The sequence below is a fragment of the Psammomys obesus genome, unplaced genomic scaffold (assembly GCF_907164565.1).
Source record: "Psammomys obesus unplaced genomic scaffold, mPsaObe1.curated_primary_1811, whole genome shotgun sequence".
Classification (NCBI taxonomy): domain Eukaryota; kingdom Metazoa; phylum Chordata; class Mammalia; order Rodentia; family Muridae; genus Psammomys; species Psammomys obesus.
The window spans coordinates 401,251-414,650 of NW_026590118.1; the positions used below are offsets into that span (position 1 = coordinate 401,251).

General features: G+C 39.7%; 1 protein-coding gene and 1 non-coding gene across 2 annotated transcripts; both read right to left on the reverse strand.

The window, feature by feature from the left end:
• Nucleotides 1-694: 694 nt before the first annotated feature.
• On the reverse strand, nucleotides 695-13,397 carry Dkc1 (dyskerin pseudouridine synthase 1). Its single transcript, XM_055606569.1, has 15 exons — nucleotides 13,268-13,397; nucleotides 12,494-12,561; nucleotides 12,033-12,119; nucleotides 10,198-10,289; nucleotides 9,810-9,994; nucleotides 8,892-8,956; nucleotides 8,426-8,552; nucleotides 7,941-8,071; nucleotides 7,158-7,301; nucleotides 5,084-5,204; nucleotides 4,175-4,293; nucleotides 3,660-3,763; nucleotides 2,933-3,011; nucleotides 1,939-2,055; nucleotides 695-1,554 (listed from the first exon to the last, which is right to left on the reverse strand). Exons 1-15 carry the CDS (start codon nucleotides 13,281-13,283, stop codon nucleotides 1,486-1,488), a joined length of 1,524 nt encoding a protein of 507 aa, XP_055462544.1. The 5' UTR covers nucleotides 13,284-13,397; the 3' UTR covers nucleotides 695-1,485.
• On the reverse strand, nucleotides 7,560-7,691 carry LOC129676257 (small nucleolar RNA SNORA36 family). The gene has a single exon (XR_008720058.1). It is a non-coding gene; the product is annotated as a small nucleolar RNA SNORA36 family (small nucleolar RNA).
• Nucleotides 13,398-13,400: the final 3 nt, after the last annotated feature.

Genomic DNA, 13,400 nt, shown 5'->3' on the forward strand with positions numbered 1-13,400 from the left:
ATGCTGGTGCCCTTGTAACTCCATTTCCACCTGTACCACAATCTCCTAAAAAGCCAAGTGTTATCTTAAATTTCAGACAATGGCATCAACACAAGATGCTTCTTTGGTATGAACATACAGTCAAGGTTCTTTACAACAGTGTACTTGGAAAACCTGTCACTGCTACTACAGATTTCTCTAAAAGGCTGGTGTTCACAGAGCATAAAGTTGTCTTCTCTAGATAGAAGCCACTGTGGGCTTCCTGTTAAGTCATACTTGACTAGATGAAAACACATCTTACAGAAGCTGGGATAGGGCAATCCATACTCACCTACGTTGTATCACAAAACTTCCGTTATAACTTCTGCCTGTATTCTTCGCTTTGGGCACACATTTAAGCGATCCTGTACTCTTTTTTACTATGCCACAAGAACAAATCCTTCAACTTTGTAACACCCCCACCACCTTTCTCTCTGCTCATCCTGCACTCAATACCAAAACTGGCAGTTTCCTACCAGGTATACCTCCAACCTTGACAAGTTCCCAAACCCACCTGACCCCCCAGCACATTCTACACACATCTACCTTTCCTCTCTGTTCTGGAAAACACTTAATTAGTAATGTTCCCCCTGAGAGCAGTTTACAGGCCCCAATGCCAATGTAAGACACAGGATTAAGAAATTTTAAAGTAGCCAAAGAAAAAGCAAATTCCAAATAGGATTACCAATGATTCCCCAGATTTTTAATAAAATATTTTCACTTTTGCTCTGCCAGTCCAAGATTATCAATTAGTAAACTTAACAGGAATACTTTTTAAAAGCTACAAATTAACATTCTCCCAGCAATGAACAATTCCATTATTCTTTGAAAATAAACATTAAAACAGGAGAGTATAGGAATGCTTTGGCTTCCACACACAAAACATAAGTAGCCAGATAAAGTTGCATAAATCCTGTTGTACACAACAATGCATGGAGTCGTAGCCTCAATACCAGGTACTCCCAGGGCAGCAGGATCCATACTTGATACCAGAATAGAGCACATATCACACTGGAGATAAGATTTCCCCAGTGAATGTGGTTCAATTACATTATTTTTACTCATATAATGTTCATACCATTTTATTTAGCAGATTTAATTTTTAAAAACCATTTTAAAAAAAGTAAATTAGAGAGCCATCCATGGCATTGTTTAAAATGGCCGTAAGGAAACAGATGCAGACGGCTACTAGGCAGTGCCATATCTAAAGGTACAGCTTCCTCACTAAAGCAAGCAGAGGGATTGGTGGCAAGAATCTGCTTTCATCTGTCATATCCTTAAAACAGGACAGGAAAGAATGAGATAGCCACCACCAGCTACTCACTGAGGTCACAAGTGGCAGCTAAAGTATACCAGAACTCTCTACCTCTGTTTGGGACCTCTGTTCTACTCCCTAAGCAATATTTTCTTGATAATGCTTTCATTTCTCCTCCTAGATGGACAGAATCCTTTAAGAAGTGACTTTTACTATTCAGACAGCTCTTGCACCACTTTTCCTTTCTTTTTTTCCTTCTTCTTTTTGGTGGTGTCACTGTCCTAAAAAAAAAAAAAAAAAGAAAAAAGAAAAAAAGAAAGTGTAAAGTACCTCCCGACAAAACATTTTTGACAAAAGAAATCTGGCAAATTGTACAGTCTGTTCAAAATCTCTTAGGACATTTGGGATCAAACAAATTTTGCCTGTGACCTTCTCAGTGAAGTCCTAGAAGTCTACTTATATAATTTTACCCATCAGCAACATAATTCAACCATGATCCATTTTAAAATTGTGGGTGTCCCTACTTAATCTGTCCAAAGGGGTGGACAGGGCAAATCCAGAACACAGGGCAGCACCATAAGAGGCAATGGCAGAGGAAACCCCATTTTTGCAGAATCACTATCAAGGCCTAAGCCAGCACAAAGGCACACATAGTTTACACATACCCCATCTCCAGCCTTGGCCCCACTTTCTAGTATAGTTTTGGACTTCTTATCCTTCTTTTTTTTCTTCATCTGAGGAACTGCTGGGGGGATCTCATCACTTTCACTCTCCCGCCTCCTCTGAGATAAAAAAAATAATAACAGTTCATGAAAAGTTAGAAATGTGGGAAGTTATCAAGTAAGATCCAAGTAAACCCAAAAGTTTTGTGCCTATAAACTTGAATAGTGAATGATTTATTAAATATTTGAAGATGGTATCTTACTAAATAAAAGTATAGTAAGCCATGAGTCATGCATTATGGATGTGCCAAAACAGCTTGGGGTATAGAAGACCCTGAGAAACTGTCTCAGTGAACCAACTCCAAGACCTGCTAGTGCTCCCTTAGGTGCTCAAATAAAAAAGGCAAAACAAAAATTCACATTTGACAAATCCACAAGTTCTACCCACACAGCTTATTACCAATAACTCAGGATTTTAACTGCAGACATAACATATGGGGCTCTAATGACAGTGGCCCCAACCTCGAGACAATGTTTCTCTGCATAGAAGCCTTGGCTGTCTTGGAATTCTCTTTGTAAACAAGGCTGGTCCTGAACTCAGAGATTCCCCCTACCTCTGCCTCTCATCTGGATTAAGGCCATGCGTCACCCCACCCCCACCTCTCATCCCCATCCAAGGTTAACACTGAACCCAATAGCATTAAGTATGAGACAATATTTGTGTATAGACCACAGCATGGATAAGCCTACCTTACTAGCCAGAACATGTGACTGGACTACCTTGTTAAACACACTGGTCTATCTTGGAATTATCTCTTGAAGCACATTTTTTTTCTTTGTCTTTCTTTCTATTTGTTTTGAAACAGGGTTTCTCTGTATAGCCTTGGCTGTCCTCAAACTCACAGAGATGCCCCTGCCTCTGCCTCCTGAGTACTGGGATTAAAGACACTACCACAACTCAGCTTGAAACACATTTCAAACAGATCACACCACTCACTTTTGTGACTTTTACTGCGTCAGCATCTAATTGAGGGGCTTGTACTTCTTTAGCAACCAGTGCTTTCTTGCCAGAATCGCTGAAAGACAAAGAGGTAATATGAGGTTAAATTCACAGAAGAGCTCCCCATAGTGGTACTGTCACAATCAAGTCATGTCCCTTGTTATTCAACTATATGAGGCAACCCTAAAGCCTCCATGAAATACTGATACTGGACAGAAGAACTTACCAGCTGTTTTCGCATAATAGTGATGGTCCATAGTCCATGCTCTGACTAGTAGATAAGCTCAGGCTTGTACAATAGTAATAACTACCTAGGGTCCAGGTCTCAAGGAGCCAACCAAAGAAAGAAAACTGAGCTGCAGCACTAGGGCCTACCTGTAGCCTAGCATTTAGCAGTTACCCCAGATAAAACTTTGGCTATGCAGTCTCCTGTCCTCACTTGTTATCAATGGCCGAACGGTTAAGTGTACTGCATTGCCCAGTCTCCCCAAAACCCCATCCTTACTACCCAGCCTCAGATCCAAGGCTTTTGAGTTGGCCCACCCCAACAACTACCCCATCAATGAATTGCTGGGGCACGTGAAGCGTCATAAGGGCTGAGGGTGGAATAGGAAGGGACAGGGAGACAAGTGGGACTGGAGTACTTGATGTAAAACTCACAAAGAATCTAAATAAAAAGTTGGAAAAAAAAGACAACTGAATAATTACCAAAACCCATATTTACCTATAGTCAATATAATCCTGTTTCCAGGTAGCAGGGGTATTGTCTGTGGGTTTGCCATGCTTGTCCAGAAGGCCCTGCTTGATCATCAACTTCTTCTGACTGGCCTGGAAGCATTTCAAACATTAAACTACTCTTAGCACAGGAAGTAGCCATTATGATTACACACCAAGGCTTAGACCTAGTCTGCATAGCCTAGTTTTTTATGTATTTTCAGCAGGGTTTCATGCCCCTTAAAATACTGTCCTGAATCCTTCCCTCTCCTCTTATTGTCATCAATATCTAACCTATTCTTCACAATAGCTTAAATGAAAAGTCCCTGAATCCATGATGGGGTCAAAACTTTCACTGTGGATACTCCAGGAACCAAAAGACCTCTCCAAATACTTGATAGTCATAGTTCACCAACCCAGTGTTATTATTTAAGTAATGCCCTACTGTTTCCTTCAACTAGACCGAGAATCTCTGAAGTCAACACAAATATTATGCAGCAAGGGCTACAACCTAGTATCACTGACCTTCGGACCTAAACCCCACTTGCGAGGATACGTGTCTCTTTCCATGATCACCCTCTTTATCTTGGCTACTATACCATGGTCACAGGTAGAAATCACTGCTGTAGTCATCAATGCAACAGCTGCAGGTATTAGAAAGAGAAAAAAAGAGAATGTTTTGGTAATAGATGAGTTCTACTGTTTTATGCCTTTTTAGAACCCTGGGCTTTCCTTTGCACGTGCACTCTAGAAGCATCTGAAGTAATGTTAAATTTACCAAATTAAAAAACAATAAAAGTAACTGAAGAAACATAGAACAAGACATGCACCTCTGATGCAGGAATGATGTATAAACCACCGTCAGGCCTACAGAACATTTAAAGTTTTAAGCATCTCTGTTCTGCTATATATGAGAATGGACTTTCCACAGACATCTGCTCATAAAACTGAGACAAGGGATCCTGATGACATGACTTATTTCCAGTGCAAATTAGTTATTAAATAAATGGCTTGGACTTATTGAGAAGGCCACAGAGCACTATAAGATGTAAAGGATAATCAATCCAATATTCGCTACCTAAACTTTTTACAAACTAAGTCACCGATCCACCTGGCATTAATGAGTAGTGGCTCAGGCCTTTAATCCCAGCAATTAGGAGGCAGTGGTAGGTGGCGCGAGTTCCAGGACAACCAGGGCTACACAGAGAATCACGGTCTCAAAACAAAACAGTCACTGATGAGCATATAAATGTACACTTCCTTCTTAATTTATACCTAACTAACCTGTCCCTTCGTTATCTGTACAAACACCAGGAGATACCATGATTATATAAAAATCAAAGGACCCTGACATGTGATTGGCCCACAATGAACCTAGCTTTGATAATGCAGAGCTCAAATTTGAGAAATAATGGGGGCTGCTCTTCTCCTTACCCATGCAGATAGCTTCCCCCTTGGTGGTAATGACCACAATCTCTTGGTTGACCTCAATGCTATCCTCATATCGGAGAACTCCAGGTAGCATGATCTTGGCTCCATAGCAGATTGCATTCACCTATGGACACATGTGAGGACCAAATGTTACATATCCATTATCTCTATTCCACTTTCATACTGGAACAGAGGAAGACTGTAAGGGGGAGGTAGACTGAGAGTAAGAAATAGGAATAACACTGATAGCTCACTGACTACAATGCAGTATGAAGGGACATAGAACAATAACAAACACATATCACGTGCTAGCAACTGCTCTAAAAACTTTAAACATACTTCAAAAAACTAAAGACAACTTTAAAGATGGCTCAGCAAGTCTGATGGCCCAAATTTAATCCCAGAACATATAAAGATGGAAAGAGGAAAGTGACTCCACAAATAATGCTGAGATCCAAACACATTGCAGCATGCATGTTCTCACACACATACATGGGTCACAACACATCCATAATAAGCATAAATGAATAAAATGCATCCCCACCTCCTTCATTATAAACTTTACTTTTATCATGTCCGTAAGTATTGTCATCTATACTATACCAGAACCTGGGGGCCAGAGAGATGGTTCAACAAGTAAGAGTACCTGTTACTCTTGCAGAGGACTTGTTTTCCCAGCACCCAAGTAGCCCTCAACCGTATGAACTCTATCTAGCCTGATCTTTGTAGGAAACAGGTATGCATGTGGCATAGACATACATGAAAACAAAACACTCATACACATAAAACAAAACAAATCCTGTCCAGAGAAATAACTCAGCAGTTAAAAGGTACTTGCCCTGATGTCTGACTACCTGAGTTTGATCACTGAAACCCACATGGTGGAGAGAGTTCTCCTTGACCAACCTCCATTATGTGTGTGCACATACATATAAATAAAAATGTAATTTTTAAAAAACTGAAAACTGCCTCAAAGTTTATCAGCCTTCAAAATGCTCTTAAATCTTTGTCAGGAAAAAATAGTGTACATAATACAAATGACGCAAAAAAAGAGACACCCAAAACCAGGTGTGTTAAATCACATCTACATTTCTATATAGAATTTATTAGCTGTAAATATAAGGACACTTTTCTAGTTAAGTGACCCCCAAAGCATGTTTATACCTTATATCATCTCATTGTTACCCAACAAGATCTCTTAGTGACCATATTCCAACTTCTCTTAAAATTCATCCAGAAGTCAGCAGTCTGACTGCAGCACAAAAAAAGGCACATCACATTTACATGATGATGTGCTTAAGCTTTCTTGGTTGCCCTTAGTGTTCAGACCTTAGTATACTTCTTTAATTTTTTACTTTATTATGAATTACAACATATGAAAGTTTTCAGAAGACTTACACATATTTTTATTCAAATGTACATAAATATCTAACCAAACTGTTACACGTACAAAATTTGTCTTTCACACATCTTATGACTACATAATATGTACTTACATTATTGGGATTATTTCTGATTATAAGGTAATACAGCAAAAATGGGATGAGAGCTGATGATCAGGTCAGCGAATTCTTGATTATATTGTCTCAACTGATAATGTACGTCAATGTACATTAACAAAAGAAAGCATTTCATTGAAATCCCTATAGAGTAAATAACATACCTCTGAAATTCTACAGTCCCAATCTTTACCCATTGAAACAATCATTTATAGTAGCTTAAATGAACCAAGACTATTTTAGGCATAGGCAGAACACAAATTAAAGGAAGTCAAATGTTAGATAGATATCACTGATACTTGAACAAATTTGTTTGGGAAAGACTCATAAGCTAAAGTTACCTTATTTTAAAATACAAGTAGACCTAGCATTAAAATTAAAAGTGACATACATGGTTTTAACTTAATTTAACAATCTATCAGTAATTGTTTCCATTATTAACAGCACAAAGTGAACCTATACAATGGGGAAGGGGACTAACCACAGGGAAAGTAAAATATGATAAATATGATTTCGCAATGCATTTCATCTTTGGTAGCACATTCTGTGCAAACATGGATTCTTAACCCGTAACTTACTGCACTATCTTTCATAACCAGACGTTTATGAGATGTCAACAGCTTTTCCAAAGGGTAAACAACACGCCGCAAATAACTCTCATCCTTATGGTTATCATATAGCCACTGAGCATCGAGTACATCATGCATTGTCACCATGTGGTCCTGAAAAGCAGTCAGATATTAAATTCTATGTCTTCATATTGTATACCCAAACTTTTTACAGTTGAATGTAACTTTACATTGTCTTCTAGTCCAGGCTCACATCATGAGTCTTTAGAATCTCCTTTAAGTTACATGTTGACATATTAGAACCAAACAGACACTCCATATTTTGGTACTGCTTGGAATGGAACCCAGGTGTTTGCAAATGCTTGCTAAGTGCTCTAACACTGAGTCACACCCTCTAGCTCTGAACAAGATTGGTGTAGACTAGGAAGTGTATGAATAGAGTAATACTCTCTACTCAGTCATTTCCTTTAGCCAATTTCAATGTCCCAAAGTTTAATTAACAGAACAAGGAAGCTTCCCTGAACTGAACTCAACACTTTGGAGTCTTTCCTAAGAAGATGTAAAGCAGACAAAGTTCTACCAAGGACACAGAATATGAGTCAGTTCAAAAGCCCTCCAGTCCTGAGTACATCTTTAATCTCAGCACTCAGAAGGAAGAGGCAGGTGGATCTTCTGTGAGTTTAGGCCAGCCTGGTCTACATACAGAGCAAGTTCTAGGACAGACAAGGCCATACAGAGAAATCCTGTCTTTGAAACAAATATAAAAAAACCTCTAGTCTCCTATTTGCATACCTTTTCACTCATGACTCCAGAACGCACCCTCCGAAGTTCCTGCATCTGACCACCAACTCCCAGTAACAAGCCAAGATGTACACATAGTGTCCGAATGTAGGTGCCAGCTTCACAGCTCACCCAAAAGATTCCTAAGATAAACATGAACACACACACACATTCTTGAGTAAATACATGATTTTTACCCTCCAACTGAACCATCAAGATTACAGAAAATCCTAGGCATAGTGGTATCCAACTTTAATCTCAGGAGGCAGAAAATGGTGGATTCAAGGCCAGCCTGAATTACATACATAGGAACTTGCAGAGCAGATATGTAATGGAGAGACCCTACCTGAACTAACAAAAAAGATAAGAGTTAATAACTGGAGCATGTACAACTGTACAACATACTCAAAGTTTCTGTTCCTAATAATAGAATCCTTGAGAATGCAATTGCTTGTGAGTCTAAAGCAATTCAGCTTGATATAAGCCTAATGACCCACCTAATCTTCTTTCAGGATCATATTCTATCATTTTGCTCTCGTAGATAGTCCTTACTCGAAGCTGCCTCTTTACTGCAGCAATCAGTGGGGGTCGCTGAAACAGGGCACCTGTCAGAGTTTCCAGGGCCTAAGAACAAAGCACACACACACACATCATTATGTGGGCTCATTTTTAAATAAGACAAAGAAGTTTAAGGATCTAATTCAAGTACAAAGTTTTCTTTCAAAAATTTTAGGAGCCAAAATGTCCTTTAGTTCAGTTCCCTTTTTTCAACTACTGAGGGATGGCTCAGCACTAATCAGAACTTCCCTCTCAGAAAGACATGGTTGGGCAAACATTACCAGTTGTTCTCCATCCATGAAACTAGAGCAACCCATTCAAATGGCACAAGAGGTACTAGCCAGGAAAAGTTCCAGGAGTTCAGGCACCCAACTTATCAAAGGTATCCTCCCTATACAGACTTACCCTAGAAAGCTGAGTACCCCCTTCAATAGCATTGTGCAGCCGGACAATTCCCACATACTCTTTGCCTGAAAAATGACAAAAGAGTAGTCAGGTGTGGCCACTTAATTTTCTGTTTTATAAATGTTCTATCATTGCCATTTTACATGGCAGAAACAGCAGGGAATCCAACATTATGTTCCAGTACAATCTGTACTGACAGACTTCATGTTGTAGACAGAGAAAAAAAAAAAGATATTTTTTCTTGTGTCAGATACAGCACATGGCAATAACCCACACCCAGCATTTTCGTTGCTGAGATGGGAGGATTGAGATTTCCAGAGCAGCATGAGCTACATAGCAAAATCTTGTCTTAACAAGAAAGGAAGGAAAAGGAACACACACACTTACTTTAATGCCCGATGTGATGGCAGAGACAGATGGAATACCTACTGTAGAGTCTGACTGGAAAAGACCTTGTATTTTAAGCAGAAGTTTCTTAGATGAAAATGAGGGAAAGACACTTGAGACAGAAGCATGACCAGAGTTAAGAAGCAGCAAGCATGCCAGGCAAGGGTGATACATACTTTTAATTCCAGAACTTGGGAGGCAGAAGCAGGTGGATCTTGGGGGCCAGCCTGGTCTAGAGTTCTCAGACAGCCAGGGCTGTACAGAGACAAACAACAAAGAACAGCAACAGCAAGCAGAACTGGACATGCTACAGCACTAAGAACAGACTAGTTGATTCAATATACACAGGTTTAGTGTGTGGAACTCTTAAAAAAGAAACCTCCTGATCTTGGTAGAGAACAGTATTATATGGAAACCAACTCATACTCCTGCTTTAAGGTTTTATTTTCTAAAGAATCAGTTTCCAAGAGCCAAAATGTATTAATGAAACAAGTAGCTTTCCAACATCCCTCTATACTCTCTTCTACATACCTGCACTCTGTTGTGATTTCACCAAACGAGTGGCTCGTTCAATGCACACAATTAAACAACCAGTCACTTTGGGATCCAGTGTGCCACTATGGCCTGTCTTCTCTACCCGAAGTATTCGTCTGATCCAGGCTACCACTTCATGGGAAGAGGGGTTAGAGGGTTTGTCAAGATTAATGAAACCTGTCCTAGAATAAAAAAAGAAGTAATTGTACCACCTGTCCTTGTAGTCTCAAAGACAGCATGAAAAGTTGAAAAGCAAATCACATATATCAGCTATATATTCAGGGTAAAGCTTTTCTAAGTTGCAAATACTTCCTTGAATAACTAATGTGAAAGCATCAGTTTCAAAAGAACTTAAGTTTGGACACAGCTTTTTCATCATGCTTACCTGATATAATCCCCAATCTCCCTCTTCAGAGGATTTGAACCACAAGGAATAGGTGTATAGTGTGTTGTCCTTACATTTAGCTTATCAAAATTCTAGAAAGCAATAATATCACATCACATAACATAAGCTTAATAACACATCAACAGAAATAAAACAAGAGTTAGTAAGTAACACTACCAAGAGCTGAGAAGGTGATGCACACCTGTAATCTCAGCACTCGAGGAGGCAGAAAGAGAGGCAGGCAGTTCTCTGTGAGATCGAGGCCAGCCTGGTCTACAAAGAGTCCAGGACAGCCAGGACTACACAGAGAAACCCTGTCTCAAAAAAAAAAAAAAAAAGAAAGAAAAGAAAAAACAAAGAAACAAATGTACCACCACCATGGTAGCCCTTCAAGCCCATAAATGTATAGTTTTGTTTCCATTATTAACACTATCATTGGTGTAACACACTACTAAGCCTTCTTATATACTGGGGAAATTCCCAATACTAGTGAGAAAAGAACAGATCTGAGTATGTATAATCACTGCTCTAAAGAGACTTGAGGGTACTATAAAGAACAAAACAGCTTTGACTTTCTCAGATCACACGAGCTGAAGACGGCTGGCAACTTTCTTCAGCACGGCCAGCTTGGTTCTGCTCCAGATACCTCTACCTCTGCTCTTCATTTGTCTGTCCCTTTTCAGACTCCTGCGTAAGGCTTAGCCACCAGTTAGAATTCACCAACTGAAGCCCATCTTTCATCATCAGTTTAGTTTCATTATGGCCACTACAAACAGATTTTTTTAATTGTCTCTCCCATCTCTAGCTAAGATTTCTCACAGTGGAGACCATGTCTACCTTGTGTGCTAGCTATTTTTCCAGGGACAACATAAGAAAAATAGATGCCATCCAAATGACTTATAATCAAGCAGAAAATCAACTTGGTTGAATGATATAAACAAACCTCATAATTTTAGCAACACAAACATATGGTTTATTAAAATTCGTGGTCAGTTCAGTGAAATGGTTCAGCAGGTAGGGTACCTGCTGCCAAGCCTGACAATCCAAGTTCAACCTCAGGAATTCACACTGTAGTTGAGAATAGACTTTTTACATGTTATGCTTTGACTTCCACATGCATGTTATGTGGCGCGTGCACCCCCATCCCACCTATACTCCGTAATAAATGAAATAAGAATTTATATTTAAAATGCCTCTTTGTTAAGAGGTCTCAGCTCTATAACTGGTATCCACTTTATGAAAATTGTAAATTTTGGTTCAACCCATTATTGAAACCACCATTTAAACCCCTAAATAACCTATAATTTCTATGACATGCAACTGTAAGGCATGCTTCATAGACTAACTCCGAGCACTTATGATGAGAAAATATGAGCAACTAATAGATTCAGTGAGGTTAATGACTGGCTTAAGGCCACATACAATCTTGATTCAAAGGCATCTAACTGGCTTCAAAACTCCTGGGTACTGAAACAGTCTACAGGAGTTGATTTCAGAAGTGCAACTGGCTAAAAACTGATAACAATTAACATTTTGGAGACATACTGTATTACAGAACAACATTGGACAAATTACAAATTTAAAAAATAACTGAGTCCTTCATCTCAGATACATTGAAAAACTGTCTTAATGCAACATCATTTGGAAGTTTTCTAAATGTAAAACATGCTGGCAGTAAGCATCCTTTATTTTTATTTCTTTTTTGGAAGACAGGGTCTCTCTACGTAACCACTGGAATTAAAGGCATGCACCATCATGCCATAGCCCAGCAGTAAGCATTAATTAACTGTTTAATTATGAAATTCAAGCATTCATCTGATTCACAGAGCACATACCTTTAGTAACAAGGGCCACTGAGAAGTATCCAATTGAGCCACTTTGGATTCTGGTTTAATAAGAAATTCTTCAGCATGTTGTATTTCCTTCAATAGAGCAGAAATATATTATCTTCCCTTTTAATTTTGGAAGTACATGCCTTTTAAACAAACAAAGGATGTGATTTCCTGAAACCGAGGTCACTGGGACCTCTAAAAGAGAATTGAAAAAGCTTATTCAAATTTAGGTAGTCCAAATATCTTAACAAAAGCATGGGTCTGTTGGTGGAATAGGGGAAAGAAGTTCAGGGCGAATATTTTACCATTTAGTATGCCATACATGATAGTAAATTTCTCTTGGGAGTTGTTATTTCAGGGTTTTGCTGGGTCTATATAATGACCAGTAAGTGCCAGCATATCGTTTGGGAATATTTTAAAGCATTTTTGTCTCGGTCAAAGCAAAATAAAATATTCCTACTCACAGCTACATCTTCTTCTTGTAATGGCTTCCGATCTTTTTTCTTCTTATGCTTCTTTGGGTAAGTAATTACTACAAGAAACAAACTCAAGATTTGGAGATTTCTTTGAAAACTAAACTCAAAAGTTTAAAATTAAGTCTAAAATCAGGACAGACAAAACAAAGTATTTTTAAGTTTGGCATTACTGGAGAAAACTTATGGTTGTGAGGCCAAATACTAGGATGGCTTGGCTGGTAAATGACTCTAGCACGTGTTTGCTTCCCTCTTAGGTTCTCCACGTGGCTGCGGCAAGGCCAAATATACTTGGGGAAGCGCTTGTCCACAGGCTGGAAAGTTCCACAAACGACCACTACACTGTCCATCAGGGCTTGTGGTCTCTTAAAATTTTTTCCAAGTCCGAGTTACACTCGCTCCCAACTCCTCTCGCCCTTTCCTTCCCCACCCTTCCTCTGCCTGCACCTTTCTACCCTCATTTCAGTATGTCCTCTCTAGTGGTGGCAGAAATGCTACCCGTCTTCCTTATCACGAGTCACCACCACAGCTTTAGAAGGGGACCCGGGTGGAGTCTTTTGCGCAAGGCCTGGACCTAATGAAGCCTGTTCAGTGGAGGGTTGGTTCTGTAACTTGTGCGTTAGCCAGTAGAGCCAGAGCCGAGAGCCTAACTGCGGGCAGGAACGCGCAGAATCGCGCGGGTCACGACGCAACCTCACTACCACTAACTCCCAGCTCGGTGGGAAGCCACGCAGGTCTCAAGGCATGATCACCTAAACCCCTTACCTTCTGCATCCGCCATCCTGCACTGCACCGCGTGCGTCCAACCCAAATGGCCACAAGCTAAGAACTGCAGACTCCTACTGAGACCAGTCGGGCCCTGCCTCTAGGACCCACCCACCGTTGCTACCTCAGACAA